The 23,198-nt window shown below is 43.6% G+C and overlaps 2 protein-coding genes and 1 long non-coding RNA gene across 3 annotated transcripts; 2 read left to right on the forward strand and 1 right to left on the reverse strand.

Moving 5' to 3' along the window:
* Positions 1 to 1,830: 1,830 nt before the first annotated feature.
* Positions 1,831 to 5,562, reverse strand: LOC148347863 (uncharacterized). The gene is made up of 3 exons (XR_015848105.1): positions 5,217 to 5,562; positions 5,016 to 5,105; positions 1,831 to 1,938 (listed from the first exon to the last, which is right to left on the reverse strand). It is a non-coding gene; the product is annotated as an uncharacterized LOC148347863 (long non-coding RNA).
* Positions 5,563 to 6,352: 790 nt separating this feature from the next.
* On the forward strand, positions 6,353 to 8,621 carry slc18a3b (solute carrier family 18 member 3b). The gene has a single exon (XM_088324092.1). The coding sequence runs from the start codon at positions 6,653 to 6,655 to the stop codon at positions 8,219 to 8,221; it is 1,569 nt and encodes a 522-aa protein (XP_088180218.1). The 5' UTR covers positions 6,353 to 6,652; the 3' UTR covers positions 8,222 to 8,621.
* Positions 8,622 to 9,356: 735 nt separating this feature from the next.
* chatb (choline O-acetyltransferase b) lies at positions 9,357 to 21,352 on the forward strand. The gene is made up of 15 exons (XM_088323865.1): positions 9,357 to 9,516; positions 10,485 to 10,551; positions 13,687 to 13,878; positions 14,886 to 15,004; positions 15,826 to 15,879; positions 15,946 to 16,120; positions 17,584 to 17,761; positions 17,825 to 17,994; positions 18,061 to 18,161; positions 18,228 to 18,356; positions 18,416 to 18,538; positions 18,613 to 18,758; positions 18,902 to 18,960; positions 19,062 to 19,199; positions 19,268 to 21,352. Exons 2-15 carry the CDS (start codon positions 10,507 to 10,509, stop codon positions 19,529 to 19,531), a joined length of 1,893 nt encoding a protein of 630 aa, XP_088179991.1. The 5' UTR covers positions 9,357 to 9,516; positions 10,485 to 10,506; the 3' UTR covers positions 19,532 to 21,352.
* The last annotated feature ends 1,846 nt before the right edge of the window (positions 21,353 to 23,198 follow it).

Genomic DNA, 23,198 nt, shown 5'->3' on the forward strand with positions numbered 1-23,198 from the left:
GGTTTGAAACGAAATGATTGGCAGTCTGCTTACATATGACACTGACGGCTCTCTGGTGGCTTCGCTCCGCCATTGCATTTCTTCTTCCCTCGTGGTTAACAGCAGCTGGTATTAGTTTGTACGGCATGGTTCAATGAAACGTCATCACCACCTACGGGTCGCGCACAAGGGAACAGGTGCATGCTACACCTAGATAAACTTTGCTAACAAAAAAACTTACGAAACATGAAATTACCTTTAAAAAAAAACAAAAACAATCCTGACAAAGAGATGAGCTCGTGGCCTTCTTGGAAAAGAAAGTGAACTGCTGAACCAGTGATCCAATTCAGTCTTGAGTTAAAAGTGAGGCTAAGAGCGCTAATAGGAAGCAAAGAAGGACACCTTCATGGACGGATATAGACAGCCAGAGTGTGTACTAATACACCGACCTACGCAGACCGAGGACTGACAAAAGCTAGCTAGCTTAATCCCGACTAAATATAAGAAACACCGCAGAAGCGCCAACAGAAATGAGCATGTTGAGGTCACCGGAATGCCTTTAAACTAGCAATAGCAAGTCAGGCGGTTGATCATAAACACCTAAAGGGACAGTGTGTCATATTTAGTGCCTCCTAGTGGTACAAAAACAGTAAAACTTTTGAATGCTAGGCGAAAATACATGAACTATCCTACCAATGTTCATTTTCATAAGAAATTATGAATGGAGAAATTTGGATTTCTTTTACATAGTAAGAAGCGCTCTGTGGTGTCATGGTTGCCATGGTGCCCAATTGGCCCCGCCCGTGTGGCGCCAGCTGTGGCTCGATGACAGATTGGTTTTCTGTCTATATTAAGCTCAGCGCTCTCATTCTTCCTTTGTCAGTCCGTCAACAAACCTCTGCCCCGCAAAACGTGGGTTCTGACTCGGTCCTGTTTTCCAGGCAGTAGCCCAGGAGGTAGAGCGCTCGTCTTGGGATCAAGGGATCCCAGTTCGAATCCCGGCTCGTCTGCGTTACATGTCGAAGTGTCCTTGGGTAAGACACTGAACCCCTAATACCCCCAATAAGCAGGTTAGCGCCTTACATGGCTGCAAGGCCGCTATTGGGAAATGTGGAGCACATTGTAAAGCGCTTTGAGAAGTCATTGACTTGAAAAGCGCTATATAAAATGCAGATCATTTCATTTCATTTCAGTCCGGTATTGTTCCCGTTTATTTTTGTCCTGTTTAATTTCGGGTTCCAGTTTCGTTCCCGTCTATTTTTGTCCCGTTGTTATTTTCTCCAGTTTTTGTTCCCGTCTAGTTTCTCCTGTTTATTTTCGATATCCTGGTTTGTCATCTATCCTGTCTGTCCTGTCCTGCATCGACCCCATCTGTCCAGTCTCAACTCGGGCAATTGGAATCAATCTCGTTGGTCTCTGGCTTCCTGTCTTTCCATTCCAGATCGGCTGTCTAACGTTCATGACTCCCAATTTCCCGTCAAATAAAAGATTTGTGTGAGAACGTCACGCGATTGGGTCCCGATCCTGTTCTGGATCATGACATGTGGCACTGTTTTTTGTTCACATTGGACAATACAGTGCCATCACATTGGGGCTTTAAGTATGTGTTTACGACGCCCAACTATGTTTAAAGAGCCTTTATAATTTACTCCCACTGCACCTATCTGCTTTTATCTCACTTTTAGCAATGCTGATCCAGGACACACACATGAGGGAGCAGAAAATCGGGGAGGCGAAGAGAGGTGGAGAGTGATTTTGTGCTCGTCCCCGTGGTTTTTTTGTTAGTGTAGCAGGAAAATGGTGAAAGTAAGAAAATGCCTGCTTGAAACACAAACCATAGAAGAATCCATACCTGAGGTCGCCGCCATGTTGGTCTGACGTCTTGCTGCTTGCTGTGGCCTGGTTTTGGTCCGCATTAGACAACAGTGCCATCGAGTGGTCGAATATGACACACTGGGGCTTTAAAAAATAGTGAAAAACACATGAATTAAAATTTAAATTCATTCAAATACTCATAGTAGGTCATTTTGTTTTTTTTTTTAAATAAAAACCATGAATATTTTCTACTTTCTCATTTTAGACGTGGACATATTTTCTTGATTTTTCACCAGGCAGGACGGGTGTCAACCAGTTGAGGACCAGAGCATGACACCATCCAGCAACACCTAGTGGAGCAAATATTATACGCTGTCCCTTTAAATTCTTTAATCCCAGGCGTGAAAAATGGCTGCGCCGCAGAGGTTTAATGGCGTCACCGTCTGCAGGTTGGATAATCCCAACAAGAGATGACGTAACTCCTTGGTTTTTTGCAGGAGTCGACGTGAAGGATTTGCCATCATCTGGGAAACCATTGCTGCGAAATCGGGATTAGACGTTAAATTGGTCTGGGATTTTCATGAAAACCTTCCCTTTCGAGTGCTCATGATGCACAGATGCTGCTTTCCGTCGCGGTGAAAGACAAAAAGTTCTCCATTTACCGGTGGATCTTCGTTCCTACCCTCACCTAAGGTCAGGAACCGACCTGAAACGAGTTTCCTCCTCGGGGTGGCTGGGCTCTCCCTTAGAGATAGGGTGAGAAGCTCGATCATCTGGGAAGGACTCAACGCAGGGCTGCTACTCATGGACAAGAGCCAGTTGAGGTGGCTCGGGCATTTGATAAGGACTCCTCCTGGATGCCTGTCCCACAAGCAGGAGCCAAGGACACGCTGGAGGAACTACGTCCTAGGGATCCCGTCAGACAAGCTGGATGAAGTGGCTGGGGAGAGGGAGCTCTGGGATTCTCTGCTGAGGCTGATGCCCCCACAACCCAACCCTGGATGTCTAGATGGCTAGATAGATAGATAGATAGATAGATAGATAGATAAATAGATGTCTAGATAGATAGATAGATGTCTAGATAGACATTTAGTTAGATCTAGTTAGATAGATAGACCTTTAGTTAGATCTAGATAAATAGATAGATCTAGATAGATAGATAGATGGATAGGTTCCATAATTCGGCCAAGGGGCCCATCTTGGAGACCCGTTTTTTCATTCATGAATAAATATACAGGCAGACATTTCCATGTAATATTTCTTTCGAAATACAGAAGTCTCATCCCTCTCGAGGCCAACAATTGTTTCCATCCGGTCTCGAACCTGGGACCTTCGCGCGTTTGGCCAATGTGCTAACCACTGTAGACTTAGATTTGAATTTGAATTTTAAGCATTTGGCGCTCTCTAGTGGCTTAAGAAGATATGGTAGTTTACGCTACGTTTCATTTAACAAACTGTTCAAAAATGGTGTGCATTCAGTATTATTCCATGAATCTCTCTGAGGATTTTTTATAATTCTGACCATAAAGAGTCAGTTTGCCTTCAATTCAATTTAATAATCGGGTTATATGTGATTCACCTTTGCAGAGTAATCCAATTCCTCTCTTTTTATGCAAATGTGTTTGACCACATTCAAATCATGTGCATTTGCAGTACAGTACTTAGTGTTAAATCCTCCAATTCATGCACTTCTTATTTTGTCCACAGGGTGGCGATAAAATCACATATATAAAGTTCAACCTCGTCGGGATAAGATTTGAAAACGACGCTCAGTTTGGACTTGAATTTGAAATATATTTTTGTAACGGTAACATTTTCATTTATTGCCAGCTATGGAAAAGCGGAATCTACGATTTGTACGCATTAATATCAAAAGCTGTTTAACAGAAGAATAAAGACACACATTCAAAAAGAATGAATATCAGCACTTAAGGTTGCAACATAAACTACAGTAAAGAAGGGTTTTAACAAAAGATAAAAATTTAAAAAAAGGGTTGCAAACAACAAAAGAAAGAAGCAAATTAAGTAAAAATCTAAGAAAAGGAAACAAAACAAAAACAGGAAATAATTAGGGAAAAGGAAAATGCAAAATAAAATAAAATAAAAGCTAGGAAAAAAGACAAAAATAAAAGAGAAAAAGTGGCAAACAACAAAAGAAAAAAGAAGTAAATTAGGTAAAAATCTAAGAAAAAAAGAAATAAAACAAAAAACAGGAAATAATTAAGGAAAAGGAAAACGCAAAAAACAAAACAAAAAAAGAGACAAAAATAAAAGAGAAAAGTGGCAAACAACCGAAGAAAGAAGCAAGAAAAATGAAGTTAAAAGCTAGAAAAAAAGAATACAAAAATAAAAGAAAAAAGTAACAAACAACACAAAGAAGCAAGGAAAAAAATAAGTTGAAAGATGGAAAAGGGAAACAAAAAAGTCAATCTAAATCAAAAAAGGAAACTTGAGTAAAAGAGAAAAAGGAAAAGAGAATACTAAGTCAAAAGCTAGGAATAAGAAACAAAAGAAGAAAATTTCAAACATAAAAAGAAAAATTGAGAACAAAACAAGTAAAAAGTAAGAGAGAAATAAGTGAAAAGCCAGGACAACAAGAGACAAAAAAAAGAGGAATAATACATTTCAAAGACAAGAAAAAGCAAGAAAAGATGGGGGAGCAAGAAAAAAAAAGACTTAAAAAAATCAATTCTTCTAATAAAATAGAAAAACATTTATTTTTTCAAGGGATGTTTTAATTTGTTATCTGCTTTGGAAAAGCAGATTCTACAATTTATACGCATTATTATCAAAGGCTGTTCAACAGAAGAATAAAGAAATATTAAAAAAGAATAAATATCAGCAAAACAATAAACAGTAAACCAAAAAGAGGTAATGTCAATTGAAGTGTCCTTAAAGAGTTTAAAATTCAATCATATCTCTATGAATTATATTTATTTTATGAATTATAATTAACGACGCCCAATTGAGTTTAAAGAGCCTTTGTACCTTTTTTCCCACCACACCTTTCAATTTTCATCTGACTTTTATGATTGGTGTTCTGGGCACAGAGGGCATGACGTTGAAGAAAGGGGGTGGGCAGTGATTTTATGCGCGTGCTCACAATTTTCTTTTATTCTAGGATGAAAATGGTGAAAGTAAGAAATTGTCTGTTTTAAATACAGTCCAAATGCCAACCAGAACATCCCAAAAAGATGAAAGATTCTAAGAATTTCACATACCCACAAAAGGAGCTCGACAGAGGCTGCAGTGATGACACAAGCCAGAAGATGGCGTCGGCAAGTAGAATATTTTGAAGTTACAGACACCACCTTTCAAAATGCAAAGTGAAAAAAAAGAATGTCAGTACTCTAAACTACAGCAAACCAATGAGGGGTTGAGAATGTTTTGAAAATGTTGAATTGTGGGGGCAAAAACCTTACCCAAGTGCTGTTTCAGTGCAGGCTTCGGCCGGGTCGAATATAGAAGAATATTTCCTTTTGCGTCATCTTCAGGCAGCCAGAGGTATTTCTCCTGTAGAAGTAAAAATAAAATATTTTCATCGCACACTGTCATTTTACTCAAAGGTGCTGTCCAGAATTTCAAACTTTGTTTCTCTCTGCTGCCATCCCCTGGCCTGAAATCACAATCGCAGTCAGCTCATTCTTCAACTTCACCGATCCGTTAATCGTAAGGGTTGTAGGACACCACTTCCTGTGGTGTGTCTTGGGCAAAGTGCATGTAGTATTGACGGCAGTCTGGGCAGCGCATTGATATTGTGTTTGTCAGCAGACACTAGTGTGGACTCTACTGCCCCCTACAGGACACAATGTGAGTGTCAGTCCCCACAGAGGGAGCAACCCCTCCCAGCGTGTCCCTTGGCCTTTCGTCTTTCTTTAGAGAAGCGTCTCTTTCGGCTAAACTCACTACCAAAAAAAACGTCGCTTTTGTCTCCCAAGCGGCTCTTCTGATTGTTTTTGTTGCTTAAATACATATATGAACACTTATTATGTAAGAGTATGTACAAAATCACCTATAAAAGGGGGAAAATACAGCAAAAAAATATAAAAAAGGCAACAATTTCAAAAAGAAACAAAAGAAGAAAGGAAAAAGGGGAAGGGGAAAAGCATGATCAAACAAGAAAAAATAAAAAGCTACAAAAAAAGAAACAAAAAAACAGGACATCATTAAGGAAAGGGAAAACAAATTAAAAAGCTATGAAAACATAAACAAAAAATACAAAGTAAAGTAAGAAAAAATAAGTTAAAGCTAGGAGATAAGAAACAAAAGAATCTAAATTCAAACCAAAGGGGGACAATTGAGAACAAGAGAAGAAAAGGAACAAGAGAAAAATAATTGACAAGCCAGGAAAACAAGAAACAGAAGAAGAAAAACAAAGGAGGTAAAAAAAAAGTTTTTATTCTCCTCTCATTGGCTGAAGCGTAGGGATGACAGGCCAGCAAATTAGCATAAAGGGGCAAAGTGTTGCAAGGATCCATTCGGTGCTGGTTGCTGATGTCACTTCCCCGTATAGGGTGGGGGTCTGGGGTTAAGGCAGGCGGGGGGGCAAAAAGGCACCAAAAATAGCGACATCGTGTGCGCCAATGGCTACGGAGGCAACTCCGAGGCTGTCAGAGCCGAGCGCTAAAGTGCCACAGGTGAAAATGGAAGACTCCGCGTCCGTGCGTCCTCGGCGGCGCCCGCAAACCGCATCCAAGATCCCCGCGGAAAGCATGGAGGCCACCGAGGGGCGTGCGTAAAAATCCCTCCTCTCCTTTTACGCACGGGCGAGACGCGCAGATAGCCGCGCGCTGATGAGCGACTCCAGCACCATCTGATTCCTTTTTTTTTTTGCCTCCCGAGGAAGAAGCAGAAAATCATGAACGCTGAGGGGGGGTCTCCCGGCCTGGCCAGGTCGGCCGCGGTCAAGCTGTGCGAGATGGGCGCGCGCACCAAGCAGCTGGGCAGCGCCATGCAGGACCCGCACCAGCAGCGGCGGATCATCCTGGTGATCGTCTGCGTGGCGCTTCTTCTGGACAACATGCTTTACATGGTGATCGTCCCCATCATTCCGGACTACCTGGCCGACCTGGAGAACGAGCAGTCGGAACACGTCCACGTCGTGCTGCACCCGAACGCCAGCGCGCGCGGTAACGCCACCAGTAGCGCTACGGACAAACGCAACAATTTAGACGTCCAAATCGGGGTTTTGTTCGCCTCCAAAGCCATCCTTCAGTTGCTGGTCAACCCCCTGAGCGGGACCTTCATCGACCGCGTGGGGTACGACATCCCGCTGCTCATCGGGCTGACCGTCATGTTCCTCTCCACGTGCATCTTCGCTTTCGGGGAGAACTACGCCACGTTGTTCGCAGCCAGGAGCCTGCAGGGGCTGGGCTCGGCCTTCGCGGACACTTCGGGCCTGGCTATGATCGCCGACAAGTACACGGAGGAGGCCGAGCGCAGCCGGGCGCTGGGCATCGCGCTGGCCTTCATCTCCTTCGGCAGCCTGGTGGCGCCTCCCTTCGGCGGCGTCCTCTACGAGTTCGCCGGCAAGCGCGTCCCCTTCCTGGTGCTGGCCTTCGTGTGCCTGGCGGACGGCTTCCTCTTCCTCACCGTCATCCGGCCCTTCTCCAACAGGACTCGAGAAAACATGCCGGTGGGGAGTCCCATCTACCGCTTGATGATCGACCCGTACATCGCGGTGGTGGCCGGCGCGCTGACCGTCTGCAACATCCCGCTGGCCTTCCTGGAGCCCACCATCGCCAACTGGATGGAGAGCACCATGCATTCCACGCAGTGGCAGATGGGCTTGACGTGGTTGCCCGCCTTCTTCCCGCACGTCCTCGGCGTCTACATCACCGTCAAACTGGCGGCGCGTCACCCCAACTTGCAGTGGTTCTACGGCGCGCTGGGCATGGTCATCATCGGCGCCAGTTCCTGCACCGTCCCCGCCTGCAAAACCTTCGGGGAGCTGATCGCCCCGCTTTGCGGCATCTGCTTCGGCATCGCGCTGGTGGACACGGCGCTGCTCCCCACGCTGGCCTTCCTGGTGGACGTGCGCCACGTCTCCGTGTACGGCAGCGTCTACGCCATCGCGGACATCTCCTACTCGGTGGCCTACGCCATGGGCCCGGTGGTAGCGGGGCAGATCGTGCACAATCTCGGCTTCGTGCAGCTCAACCTGGGCATGGGGCTGGTCAACGTCCTCTACGCGCCCGCGCTCTTGCTGCTGCGTAACGTGTGCCAGATGCGGCCGTCCCACTCGGAGAGGGACACCCTGCTGGAGGAGCCTCCGCAGGGGCTCTACGACACCATCCGCATGGAGGAACGGAGAGCCAAGAAGAAGAAGAAGGCGGCCAACTGCCTGCCGGTGGACGGCAACGGCTTCGACGCATTCAAGGCGCAGCGCTCGCAGTCCGAGGAGTCCTCCGGCGCCGAGTTCACATGAGATCCCCACCCGCACCCGCTTTCCCCACGCGTGGGCCTCACCTTGTCTATTGTGCAATATCCAAATCTGCAAAATAACGACCGAGTGAGTGTGACTTTTTCAATAGTTGTGTCATTGTGAGTAAAAACTAAAAAAGTGGGACCAAATATCAAGCGCGCACGCCCGCTACAGCACAATTTATTTTCGTTAAATCATCATTTCTCGTTTCTTGTCACGTATCAGCACAACCCGATTTGTGGATAAAACAAACAAAAAAATGCACAAAGTTCAAAAGTACAAACGATGAAAAAAGCTCAAGCGTGTGAGGGTGAACGCGTGTCCGTCAGATTTCATGATAACGAAAACAAAAAGTGTGTGTTCATTTATTGACTGTGGGTTTAATAAATCTGTTTAGATCTGTGAGGTGTGGATTTATTTTTCGCGGACGTCGATGTTGATCTAGAATATTTTTTCGATAATGACACCCCCAAAATGTTGTAAAATACGAATATTGTACGTTTTCTTTCTATTTATCTGTATAACAACTTATTGAGTGTTGTATTTTTCACAACAATTGGGACAAAAACTGCCTATTGGTCCTTTTTATTAAGATAAAACCCCTACGTTAAAAACAATCGATTAATAATGATTTTCTTTATGGGTCAAAAATGAATCAAGCGCACCCAAGAAACCATCAGTTGTGTTTTGCCCCGTACCCAAAGTTTTTGAACAATTACCCTCAAGTTATAATTTTTTAATGCTTTTTCCCCCCAAAGGACGGGACAGACAGGATAGATCATGAAAAGAGGATATGGAAAATAAACAGGACTAACTAGACGGGAACGAAAACTGGAGAAAATAATAAACAGGACGGGAACTAAAATGGAAACCGAAATGAACAATGGTATCCGCACTGCCCATGTAGTTTTTGTTTCTTAATGCAGAAAGTAAATATGGAGCGTCCGCTCAATTTCATTGACATATTCATTAAACGGTTGGATGCTGAGGAAAGAGAGGGGTGGGGGGCTTCAAAGGAGGGGGTTAGATCATCTGCCTCACAAATAGATTTGGATGGGAGGAGTTTGATGCCCGGAGGGTGGTAGAGAGAGGCTATAGGTAGATCCTACCCAACACCTTACTTCGGTGTCCTTTTGCGCGCTCGCCGTTCCACGTCTCGGAGCGCCAGGACGTGAAGATAAGGGTCCGACCCTCACCCTTTCCCCATTTTCGGGGTCTTCTTCTGCTGAGGAATCGTCTTCGCATGGGATACGGCGGCGTTGGTGCTGGGGTCTCACTGAGGTCCCTCCCCTGAACAGGTAAGCTAACTTTTGCTATCATTAAAGTTCATAAGACTACAAATGTTCTTTTAATTAACCTTCATGCTGAGTTAGGGTCTCCGGTGAGCCGTTTCGAGGTTGTGATAACCGATGGGTCTCGGGGGGCTTCGAGTCAAAATACGATAGAAATTTATGGTTATGGGTGCATATGTTTGTTGGGATATTGTATGTTAAGTTCTGTTTGTATATCCCTTAATCAAAAGACGTCTCTAAAGACTATACAGACTATTATGCCACCATCCCCTGATCTAAAACCTACATGAGGGCAAGGGAAAATTCAACCTCAGTATGAGGAAAATGAAGAAACCTTGAGAAGGGACAGTCTACTACAGACCATAATGACACCATCCCCTGATCTAAAACCTACATGAGGGTAAGGAAAAATTCAACCTCAGTATGAGAAAAATGAAGAAACACTGAGAAGGGGACAGTCTCAAAGAGTTGCACAGACTACAGACTATTATGACAGCATCCCCTGGTCTGAAACCTACATGAAGGCAAGGAAAAACTCAAAAACCTCAACATGAGGAAAATGAAGAAACCTTGAGAAAGGACAGTCTACTACAAACTATTATGACATCATCCCCTGATCTAAATCCTACATGAGGGTAAGGGAAAACTCAAAAACCTCAGGAAAATGAAGAAACCCTGAGAAAGGTCCACATATGAGACCATCCCCCCTTCCAGGAAGACGAGGTAACAAGGGATACTTACGTATTTTGGTGTTCAGGACTGAATTCATCCCAGGGTCAAAACTGACCTGCTCACAACAGTTAGTCATAACACCACACGAGGGGTAAACGTAGGGCCCTATAAAACGGCATTGAGGAGCCAATATCCAGAGGTTTAGAACCGAAGATCTTAGAAAAGGGTAAAAACTGGACATCTCTTAATGAGAGCTTTGTGTGGAGAAACTCATCTTGTTTATTCTTCGGTGCCTCTCGCAGCCGCCCAAGTCCGACTTTGAGGATGTCTGGTTCGGAAAAGGACGCCGCGGCCGCAGCCCCGGAGGAGGTACTTTCTTTCTAATACTCGCATTCTTTTCTATTTTCCAATGTCTACGCTTTCTGAGTGAGAAGATGGAGGACCCTTAGCACAAGCGACGTCCATTTCACAAAAGCATCTTGACAAAGTGAATCCGACCGTCTTAAATGTCATTGATATCAACGGAGTGAAATATTGTATGCAACGAGATTAGATAGATAGATTGAGATAGATAGATAGCGAGAGATAGATATATAGATAGATAGATATAGAAAGATAGATGTCAAGATGGATAGATAGATAGAGATAGAGATAGATGTCTAGATAGATAGATAGATAAATAGATAGATATAGAAATATAGATAGATAAATAGATAGACAGCGAGAGATAGATAGATAGATGTCTAGATGTCTAGATAGATAGATATAGAAATATAGATAGATAAATAGATAGACAGCGAGAGATAGATAGATAGATAGATGGCGAGAGAGATAGATAGATAGATATAGAAAGATAGATAGCTGTCAAGATGGATAGATAGATAGAGATAGAGATAGATGTCTAGATAGATAGATAGAGATAGAGATAGATGTCTAGATAGATAGATAGATATAGATAGTTAAATGTCTAGATGTCTAGATGTCTAGATGTCTAGATAGACAGACAGACAGACAGACAGACAGACAGACAGACAGACAGACAGACAGACAGACAGACAGACAGACAGACAGACAGACAGACAGACAGACAGACAGACAGACAGACAGACAGACAGACAGACAGACAGACAGACAGACAGACAGACAGACAGACAGACAGACAGACAGACAGACAGACAGACAGACAGACAGACAGACAGACAGACAGATAGATAGATAGATAGATAGATAGATAGATAGATAGATAGATAGATAGATAGATAGATAGATAGATAGATAGATAGATAGATAGATAGATAGATAGATAGATAGACAGACAGACAGACAGACAGACAGACAGATAGATAGATAGATAGATAGATAGATAGATAGATAGATAGATAGATGTCAAGATGGATAGATAGATAGAGATAGATAGAGATAGATGTCTAGATAGATAGATAGATATAGATAGATAAGTGTCTGGATGGATAAATAGATAGATATAGAAAGATAGATAGATAGATATAGATAGATAGATAGATAGATAGATGTCAAGATGGATAGAAAGATGTCGAGATAGCTTGATAGCTAGATACCATAGATAGATAGGTAGATAGATAGATAGATACATCCCCGTAGAGAAATTCAAACTTCTAGCAGTATCCTGGTATTGAAAAGTAAAATAATAAAATAAAAGATATAGAATACAAAAGTACCCGATATAACGTGTTGATATAGAGTATTTAAATAGTGCTACAGAAAATACACACCGTCATAAAAATAGGGTCGAATGCAAATGTAGGGGTGGGGTTTCAAGAGGGCTTTGACTCCCCCGGGTGGAGTTCAAGAGCCTCATGGCATGAGGAATTAGACACGGCACTCCAGGGGAAATAGGTAAATCGACTTTAAAGAGGAAAACAAAGATAAAAGAAAAAACATGTACACTAGTTTCACGAAATGCCAGTATTTCAATGCAAGATAGTTACAATAGTACGACATAAAAGTACATCAATTTGCTATTCAAGGAGTGCAAATGCATCTCGAAGGTTATTGTTTTGGAATCGAATTGTCTTTATTGTCATCGGTCAACATTGTGAAACGTATGAAATAAGATGAGACACGATACTCCAAGGTAAACATGTAGTAAAAGACTTTATAGTAAAAAATAAGATAAAAGATTATGAGTAAATAGGCGAAAATATTTACAAAGTAGTTGTTTTCCCCCAGTGATCTAGGATCTCGTATCAGTAGTGTTACACAAACTCTGCTGCCCGTCAGAGATTGGCCAAAGTTATAATACTAGTGCAGTAACATTTAGCAGTAACAGAAACAGTGGAAAAAAAACTCAAAATGAGAAAGAATGAATGTCCTTTTGTCAAGAACCGGACCAGGATCAGGACCCAAACGCGTGACGGTCCTTACACAAGCCTTTTATTTTACGGGAAACGGGGAGTCGTGTACGTTAGGCAGCGGTCTGGTGTGGAATGATAGGAAGCCAGAGGCCGGCCAGATCGATACCGATTGCCCAAGTGGATATGAGACAGATAGGGTCGATACTGGACAGGAGGAGACAGACAGGAATGATATCGAAATTAAACAGGACAAACTCGACGGGAACGAAAAATGGAAAAAATAATAAACAGGACGAAAAAAGACGGGAACGAAACCGGAAACCGAAATTAAACAGGACATAATAAACGGGAACAATACCGGACAGGAAACCCAGGCAGGGAACTGGACAGAGTCGAAACCCACGTCTGGCGGGATAGAAGTTCGTTGACGGACTGCCAAAAGGTGATTGAGAGCACTGAGCTTAAGTAGAAGGGAAGCCAATCCGTCAATGAGCCACAGCTGGTGCCACACAGGCAGGGCCAATTGGGCGCCATGGCAACACTTTTTTATTTTTATTTTATTTGCTTTTATGTTTTTCTTGTTTATTCTGGAGTGCCATGTCTAATCTCATTGCAAACGATGTTCGCTACATCGTTGTTGTCAATGACCATAAAGACGATTCTAAATTTGACTACATTTATATGTCAAGTGCACTTAATTTACGATTTAAATGAAGAATTTATGATGAAAGAAAAATAAAATAAAAACAGCTATAAATGATTTAACGGTCAGACTAGTACTCGGGTGTGAAAATTTTTATTAAAAAACCCAAATTGTTGTGTGTAAACAAAAGAAAATGAATAAATAAAAAGAAAGAAGCAATTTAAAGCAGAGGTCAGCTTTAACAGCTGGTCGCCCACGGCAACCGTATGCAAATGATCAAACATCAGAAGGGCAATATCATTCATTTGCATTTCATTTTTTTTTTCTTAAAGATACAAGCACGTATACATTATTCCCCCTAGGACTTTGTAGTTTATCGTCTCATCGGCCCCCAAGCATCATCGACAATCAATTATTAATCGCCTAATAACGGCGGCGCGTTGCCTACTCGTCTAATGAACAAAGAATCGTTTTCGAAAAGAAAAAGGGGGCCGATGACTTTTGGGAACTCTTGCGCTATTCCAACAGGGGTTGCCCAAGGTCCCGGTGCCCCCCTTGAAGCAAACTCTGCACATGTACCTGAAATGTGTGCGCCACCTGGTGGAGGAGCGACAGTTCCGCAAAACCCAAGCCATCGTGAAGACGTTCGGGGCCCCCGGCGGCCTCGGTGAAGTCCTGCAGAAGAAGCTCCTGGAGAGGAGGGACGAGATGGACAATTGGGTAGGAATGACATTAGGGACTAACTTACAAAAAGTTGGGGTTTTTTGGGGGGGGTTTCATATTGAGGCGGCGGAGCTTCTCCATTATTTTCTGTCCCGCCCTCCTTTGGAAGAAGAAATCCTCTTTATAGTAAGCCGAGTGGAAAAAGGCGCTTTTCGAAAAAAAAAAAAAAACTTGCATGGCAACATTGACGTAGTTACTGTCAGGACCAGAACGGAAACAGGACCCACTTGCGTGACATGCACCCTTACTTTACTCAATCTCGTGGTGTCATTGACTTCAAAAATACTGCGCTTAAAAACACCCATGTTGCTTTTTCCTGCATGTACTTTAATTTTGACCGAATTTGCCTCTCTCTCTCTCTCTCTCTTTCTCTCTCTCTTTTTATCATTATTTTTGTTCTCTCTCTCTCTCTATTATTATTTTTGTTCTCTCTCTCTCTCACTATCATATTGTTGTTCTCTCTATATCATTATTTTTATTTTCGCTCTCTCTTTTTATCATTATTTTTGTTCTCTCTCTTTCTATTATTATTTTTGTTCTCTCTCTCACACTATCATATTGTTGTTCTCTCTATCATTACTTTTGTCCTCTCTCTCTCTCACTATCATATTGTTGTTCTCTCTATATCATTATTTTTGTTCTCTCTCTCACACTATCATATTGTTGTTCTCTCTATCATTACTTTTGTCCTCTCTCTCTCTCTTGCTATCATTACTTTTGTTCTCTCTCTCTCTCACTATCATATTGTTGTTCTCTCTATATCATTATTTTTGTTCTCTCTCTCTCTCTATCATTACTTTTGTTTTCTCTCTCTCTCTCTCTATCATTACTTTTGTTCTCTATCTCTCGCTATGATTACCGGAGCTAAAAGGAGTCGAATACCGCTCTATTAGCCGATTCCAGTTGACAACGGGCAAGGCAGCAAAACGGATCACAACTCCTGCAGGCCTTTTTACCGGCATTCCCAGAATCCCCAGGAACATTTCTCCTTTTTTTGTCCGCAGCTTTACGATTACTGGCTAGAAGACATGTACCTCAACAACAGGTTGGCCCTTCCGGTCAACTCCAGTCCGGCGATGGTGTTTCCCAAGCAGACGTTTGAGGATCATCAAGATGCTCTCAGGTGGGCCGTGCATGTTTGCTTAGACGACAGAAATTCACCTACACCATGGGCAGGGTCTTCAACGTGGTGACGACGGGCACCAGCTAAGTACCGTGTTCAAGGCTATGGCATTGCTGTCTTCTGTGGATCTGTTGACCAGGAATGCAAACTGATGTGAGTCTGAAGGGGGGACAGTACTTGATGGGCTGAAGGACCAGTCTCTCAAAGTACTTCATGGGCAATAGTCACTGAGGTTCGATACAGCTGACTTTTTATGGGACGGGGGTGATTTTGACAGACTTAGGGCAGATCGAGACGACTGCTTGAATTTTGGCTCCTGTCCGTTTCCCGGCTTCGACCCGTTTTCTGATCTCGACCACGTTTTTTGCTCTCTGGATTGGAACCGAACCGCCATTTTGTTGACAAAATTTTAGCGCTATTATCTGAAAGCTTTGATGCGCTAAGTGAATATTTCCAGAGCCCGCCAAGCAGCTGCTATGACCCAAACCACCAGGTTATTTAATGGCTAGCGACGAGGCTACGCTCGGCACAGAGACCGCCAGTCGGTTTTCATTTAGGGGTGTAGCGCTCGTTGAACTCCCCCTTTGCATCGATCTGTCCTCAGAACGCAATAACAGCCAAGACGAATGGCTAGCGGGATAACGTCTGACAGTGTTCCCCCCTCGTTGTATTTGTCGCCCACTCGCGTAAACACAGATGTGAGCTTTTCCATGCGTGGCCCGTTAATTCCCACTAACGTCATTAAGCTGGTAAAGAAGCAGGAGCGCCCCTCGTCACCGTTCCTGTCCAGTCCTAACTTTCTAACCTGGGAATCGTTTCAGATACGCCGCCCGTCTTATCGGAGGTGTGTTGGAGTACAAGGCCCTCATCGACGCGTAAGTCCCCCGAAAGCTCACGGAGCGGAACGGGACAAGGTCTCAAAAACACGTGCCGTCTCGCAGGCGAGCGCTCCCGACGCAGTTTGCCCGAGGCCAGCTGGCCGGGACCCCTCTGTGCATGGAGCAGTACTCCCGCCTGTTTACCTCCTACCGCTACCCGGGCCCGAAGACAGACACGCTCAAAGTCCGGCCGGGCGCCACGGCATCGGAGCACATCATCGTGGCGTGCCAGAACCAGGTCAGGGCGCTAACGTTCGTGGCGAGGGTGCATGCGGGACAAAGTAGGACCGCTGAATGCATTTATGCGCATGCACACGTAGGATTCCGTGCAGGGCGGTTTTACGCAACAGACCCGCCGCTCCCCCGGGGATGGGAACGATTGAGAATGATTTCTCCGAAAATAGCAGCACATTTGCAGGAAACGGTTGGCTTCCGTGTCAACTACTGTATTCATTCGTGTACAGCCAATCAGAAGCCTGCATCGAATAACTTCCTGCTTCTGGACTTTCCCGAGCGTTATAAGATTATTTTCCAAAGTAGCCGCACGGGGACAACAAGAAAAAATGGACAAGTGGTTAAGAATCAAGCCAAAATCTCCCCAGAAGAAAGATTCAAAAGAAGCTAACAAAATGTATGACGCTACAAAACGTAAACGTACATGAAAAGCATCGTGGAAAGACGAGTTCACGGGGCTTGGAGCAGACGAATGAATGAGTGTTATAAGGAAATTTATAATAAATTTAATTTTGAAGTGTTGTTCTGTTTTATATTCTGATTATCAATCCCTAAAACGTTGCAACAGTAGAATATTTTTCTATTTCAAAATATTTCACCTTTTTTATCACGTTTTGATGAAGAATGATTTATTTTTCTTCAATTTACTTGACAAAAAATTGGATAAATACCACGAAATAAGAACACATTTCTGACTCTGCTAGATTTATTTTTCCAGTGTAAATAGTTTATTATTATATGTATTAGTATTACATCATCCTTCCGATCTCCACTTTCTTCCACTCGGTTGCTTTACTCCCGCATCCTCTCGCATTTAGTGACCCTATAACTAGGATTTGGGAGAATTCTCACACCTGCCAGGGGGAGAGGGCCCCTCACCACGTCTAAACATCCCACTGTAAAAGGACAGTGGGATGTTTAGACGCGTTCTAAGCGATGGGCAGGGCACCCGTATGATGTGGCAGGGGTAAACCAGCGAAAGCTGTCAGGCCCTGCTGTTGAACAGAAGAGTGTGTTGTTACTTTTTCTCTTTTTTCTATTTTCTTTGTTTTTTTATACGTGTTTGTCTTGCTGTCTTGAGGGATATGACCAAGGTAGATAGATAGATAAATAGATTCATATTCCAAATACTGGGTGTCTAAACCCCATATGTCTCCTCAGATTGATTTGATGGGCTTTTAAATGAAGAGTCAGATAAAGCCGAGTCAGGGTTTTTATCCGGCGAGGTTTCTGACAACCATCAATCTGCATGGCACAAGGGCTCAACCCCTTGGAGATATCCTCCGTTAACTCAATTACCACTGATTAAATCTGCCACTTTGTCTAAGAGCTTCCTTGAGTTACCTAAATATAGCCACAGGGGGACGGGGGCGGATTCTATCTCGTTTATACCTTTAAAATATGACCTGTATCCATTCCTTCAAGTACAAGGCGAATAGAAAATTTCTGGTGCTATTTTCTCAAAAGTTTTTCGCATTGGACGTCATCACCAACGGCAAGACACTCCATGAGACAGAGATCTTATCCCAACTGGAGAAAATCATGTCGATGGCAGGAAACGCCGAAGAGAAATGTCCTCCTTTTGGTGTCCTGACATCCGACGGCCGAACAGACTGGGCGAGGGCCAGAGACGTTCTCACAAAAGGTGAAACGAAAATCCAAGACTTTTTCAAAGCCAAATAGGTCAACAAATGTGCTTCTCTCCTAGATAAAACCAACATGGACTCTCTGTCTCTGGTAGAGACCTGCTTGTGTGTGCTATGTCTGGATAAGGAAAGTGGGACAAAGCCTACAGATACCAACCGAGCCCTGCTCATGCTACATGGCGGTGGGTGGGAGAAGAACGGAGCAAATCGTTGGTACGACAAGTCCTTGCAGGTAATGGACAGGACACGATCGTCTGTAAACGAATCGGATGCTCTGTCACAGGATCTCTTCTCTTAGTTTGTGGTAGGAATGGACGGAATATGCGGAGTGGTTTGCGAGCATTCCGCCTTCGAAGGTGTCGTTCTGGTGCAATGTTCGGAATATTTGACCAAGCACATGTAAGTGGATGCCAAAAAACGACATCCGATCTGGAGGATGACTGAAGTTTATGCTCTTGTGACCAGAAACAGGACAGCATTAAAGACTGTGAAGCCGACCAGCAGTCGAAAGCTGCCGGTCCCGAGAAGACTCTTGTGGAAATACGACGCTCAAGTCCAGAGACTCATTGAGGCATCCAGAGAACGTCTCCAAAGGTGAACCATGAAGAAGCTTCATTGGCAGGTTTTCTCACATACTTCTGGTTTTCCTCTAGGCTGGTGAATAATCTAGACATGGACGTCTTCACGTTCAAAGTTTACGGAAAAGATTTCATCAAGAAACAAAAAATGAGTCCGGACGCATTCGTCCAAGTGGCCCTTCAGCTGGCCTTTTTCAAGTAAAGAATCCGCCTACCAAGTATGGACCGCTGTGACGACCGTGTCCTGAAGACTCTGCTCCTTCTGCGCTCAGGTGTAGCGGAAAGCTGGTTTCCACGTATGAGAGCGCCTCCATCAGGCGCTTCCGCGACGGCCGGGTGGACAACATTCGCTCCGCCACTGCCGAAGCGTTGGCTTTTGTCAAGTCCATGACGGATGAGAGGACGGTCCAAACGGCGAGTCCTTTTCCCCCTCTGCTACCTTTCGAGCATTCGTTCACAACGCAGCCAACGCACAGAACAGATGATCCCTCCAGATATCCATTAAAACCATGACAGGATAACCTATCCGTGACTGCTGGCTTTCGATTTTCTTACAGGGAGCGGAAAAAATGAAACGGCTGAGGGACGCCATAAATGCCCAGACGGATTACACCATCGCAGTAAGTGAGAAGGAATCGGGGGACGATTACTCGTTTCAAAACTGTCGATAGATCATCCGTGTCGGGATTCAGACTCCGTAGAGAAGAATACTTGTGTTAAGGCTATTACAGGAATGGCTATAGACAATCATCTACTGGGACTTCTGAAGACCGCCAAAGAACTCAACATGGACCGTCCGGAGATCTTTTGCGATGAAACCTATCTGGCGAGTAATCAATTCATCCTGTCCACGAGTCAGGTACAAGAATGGGGACGGAACCAGAACAATCCAGCAAGTGTTTCAGCTTTACATCTTGCTGTTTTCAGGTGCCGACCACAGTGGAGATGTTTTGCTGTTACGGTCCAGTGGTGCCCAATGGATACGGTGCCTGCTACAACCCACAGCCGGACCACATTGTTTTCTGCGTCTCCAGTTTCTGGGAGAACACACAGACAAGCTCGGCTGTTTTTGTCAAAGCCCTGAACGAGGGTCTGCTAGAAATTAGGGACCTTTGCAACGCTTGCGGCACTGCGGACAAAATGGCGGACGAACGCAAAGGGGTTAGCGAGCCCCAAAGTTCAGGAACTTAGCTCTAATAGCACTTGAATTTAGCTTTGACTGGATGTGTTTCAGTAAGGTGTGCAATATGATATATATCATTTCATATAGAAATGTAAGTCCTGAACCTTATCATTGTGATTATCATTATTCAATTTGAACTGCTTAACAGATAAAACTGTTAGCAGCATTTAGGAAACCAAAGCCATGTTCTCTTGTCAGTAAGACTGACTTGAGCTATTCCAATGTATTGTACGGATAAAATATTAGCATAATCACAGGAGCATTGCTGGCTCTCTCTCCCTTCTCAGCCACCAAATGACGACCGTCTCTGATTGTCACTCCTTGACTCTGGTAGTTACTAAAGAGAGAGATTTTTCTGGGTTTTAAATGCCTATTACAGAGTCAGTCCAAGCTTATTTCAAACACCCCCTGTAAGAAACCAACCTTATTGAGGTACACATGGAAGGTCATCCTCACTCTTGAGAACCAGTCTAAAGCTATCATAATGAGGTTTGTCAACAGGAAACGAAAACATGAAATCCTTAATCAAGGAAAAAAAACTAAAAGGGACAAATAGAGATGCAAGGAACTTGGACTTTAAACTGTAGAGTATACTTAAAGTTAAACGGCACTCCAGAAGAAGCAAAAATACTTTGAGAAATGCAGGAGCTGGCCAGATTTGCCTGAAGGCCTGGATAGAGCGGTAAATACATATGACACTGGACATTCTCTCTCTTACAATAAAACTCTCTTTCTTGATACTATGTTGGATTGGTTAAGACCTACTTAGAATAGGCTATTATACTAACAACTGTCGTAAACTGTGGAGTAGAGTCCTATCTGGGAATGGTACCAGAGCCCAAACTGTATGTGGAGGTGAGTTCGACTATATTTAGTCCGGACCTCTCAACCTCACACACAAGCTTGGACTCCCTCCCTGCCATCCCATGTCCCAAAAGCCTGTTTCTGTAGCTGGGAATTGGTGCGCCGTGGGCTCCTTCTTTGATAACCACGCAGCTCTCTATGCACCAGACCCTTTGGTCACGTGTCCATCCCTTTGAGCTAACCCCAGCCAGACCCTTTGAGCATAGGTCTGGCAACCAGATGCTTGCCAGTGGACCCCACCTCTATACCTGGCTCCTGAGGGTGCCCCCGGTAACGCACGTCTGGGTGAAGGAAATCTTGCTCCAGTGTTTTCTCTCGTCATAAGGGGCCTGTCTGCTGTGCTTCATCTAGCCCCTCACCTGGGACCTGTTGGACCTCAGACTACATAGCTCCTAAGATCATTGGGACACACAAACCCTTCCAACTAGGATAAGGTATTACCCCAAAGAGGGGTAGCAAGAAACAAAGTACATCTATCTATCTAAACTGCCAAAGATGCTGCGTAGGACGGAGCCAGCCGTGCTTACCTATATGTTACTAAGTGAATGCGAAGGACGGCCATTGTGGAGTCTTGATCTGTGTACGTGTTGTAGGTGTATTGTTGACGATAGCAATACTTGATGTGGTGTTGTGAACGAGGCAGAGCACTGTGTCCATGTGTACAGGTACAAAGTTATTTTTGTAGATTTAGTTGCTGTCAAGTCAATGTGCAATGAGTATCGATGTGCCGTGAGGGTAGCTGTGCAATATATCCAATATTTTCAGCAAGAGATCAATGTGATATGTTTTAAGTGTCATATTCATGTCATTGGCACTGATGAAGGTTGTTATCATACTTTAATTGTTGCAAAACATGTGTAACCGTGTCCTTTGTTTTGATTTCAATGTGGATAGTACGTAGGTTTCCTTTTTTATTTAGATAGATAGACTAGATAGATGTCTAGATAGATAGATAGATAAATGTCTAGATAGATAGATAAATGTCTAGATAGATGTCTAGATAGATAGATAGATGTCTAGATAGATAGATAGATAGATAGATAGATAGATAGATAGATAGATAGATAGATAGATAGATAGATAGATAGATAGATAGGGAAATTCACACTTCCAGCAGTATCCTTGTGTTGATTATTAACAGATTAACAGGATGGCCTCGGGGTGCTGTGTTTGTAGTTTAGCAACAGAGGAGTGGATGACGTCACACGCTAGGCCAAAAGTCGGTCGTCCCTGCAGCAGATGGAAATCTTTGTGCCCAGGGTGACACCACCTCGTGTTCACCTAGATAGCGAGTCCGTCTCCTATCCGCTTCCCGCAGGCTTTTGTGTCTCTGTCTGCCCTAACAGCGCTGAGGCTGGGTAGCTCCACGTTAGCTAGACGTGAGCCACGTTTCCGTAAAACACAGCAAACTGCACTCCCTGTACGCTTTGATGTTTAGAAACTAAATGTATCATAAATCTGGGCATGTTTGTTCCAATAGGGAACGTGTAGTTTTGTATGTTCAAAGCTGTTCATGTGCTTTGAAATATATTATTGTATTAGTATGCGAGGGAAAAAATGCCTTAAGTCTTATGAAGTGTGTCGCTGTGTGATGCAAAACGAAGGAATGTACTGTTGATGAAGGAACAAAATTGCTTGTGATCTCTAAGTATATATATATATATATATATATATATATATATATATATATATATATATATATATATGAACATGTAGGAAGAAAGCACTATATTGAGTGATTTAAGAGTATTTTTGTCGAATATTATGCAATTAAATGTCATATACGAAATGAATATTTTACCCATAAAGGAAATATTAAAATTATCATAAAAAGTGGTCATTTTCTGGGTGTTTGTCTCACTAAGTGTTTCTACCCTTTTTTTTTTTTTAAATTAAGGAACACTGTTATTTTCAATAAAAAAATCGATTGAGTTCACTGAACGGTATACATTTGATGATTTCGGGCTCAGCAGGTAATACTGTCATGAACTGGAACAGGATCAGGACCCAAACGCGTGACGTTCTCACACAAGCTTTTTATTTTACTGGAATTGGGGAGTCACGCACGTTAGGCAGCAGTCTGGCGTGGAAAGACAGGAAGCCAGGGACCGAGATGACCCAAGTTGATATCGGACAGATGGGGTCGATACCGGACAGGACGGGACAGACGGGATAGATAATGAATCAGGATATCAGAAATAAACAGGACAAAAATAGACGGAAACTAAACTGAAAACCAATATTAAACAGGGCAAAATAAACGGGAACAATACTGTACAGGAAATATCAACAGGGACAGGACCGAGTCAAAACCCACGTCTTGCGGGGCAGAAGTTTGTTGACGGACTGACAAAGTAAGAGAGAGTGCACTGAGCTTAAATAGACGGAAAACCAATCTGTTAATGAGCCGCAGCTGGTGCCACACGGGCGGGGCAAAAACAGGATTATTCATTTTGATTAATAAGTTTAATAAACATGGACTGCATTTCTATAGTGCTTTTCAAGTCAACATTGTGTTACAATGTGCTTCACACTCCACCCATTCACACACACACTCTCACACCAATAGGGAGTCAGCCTCCAAACGTTTTGAGGATAATCAAGATGCTAAATAATTAATAATAATAATAATTTCCTTTGTATTGTCATTCTTTGTAACAATGTACACAGAACGAAATGTCGATACACCTGACCCGTTGTAGCGAGTCGATGCAGCCGCAGCCAACAGAGGGCGCCGCCATTATACCAATTAGGTATGTCTCAGCCGAGGCGCGAACCAGCGACCTCCCAGTCTCAAAGCGGGCACACTAC

This window comes from Urocampus carinirostris, chromosome 19, assembly GCF_059441175.1.
Source record: "Urocampus carinirostris isolate Australia breed hairy pipefish chromosome 19, RoL_Ucar_1.0, whole genome shotgun sequence".
NCBI lineage: Eukaryota > Metazoa > Chordata > Actinopteri > Syngnathiformes > Syngnathidae > Urocampus > Urocampus carinirostris.

Coding starts and splice junctions, on each gene's coding strand:
- slc18a3b (XM_088324092.1), top strand. CDS start 6,653: ATGAACGCTGAGGGGGGGTCTCCCGGCCTGGCCAGGTCGGCCGCGGTC.
- chatb (XM_088323865.1), top strand. CDS start 10,507: ATGTCTGGTTCGGAAAAGGACGCCGCGGCCGCAGCCCCGGAGGAG. Junction 18,539..18,612: donor CTTCAGCTGGCCTTTTTCAA/GTAAAGAATCCG, acceptor TTCTGCGCTCAG/GTGTAGCGGAAAGCTGGTTT. Junction 18,759..18,901: donor GAGGACGGTCCAAACGGCGA/GTCCTTTTCCCC, acceptor TCTTACAGGGAG/CGGAAAAAATGAAACGGCTG.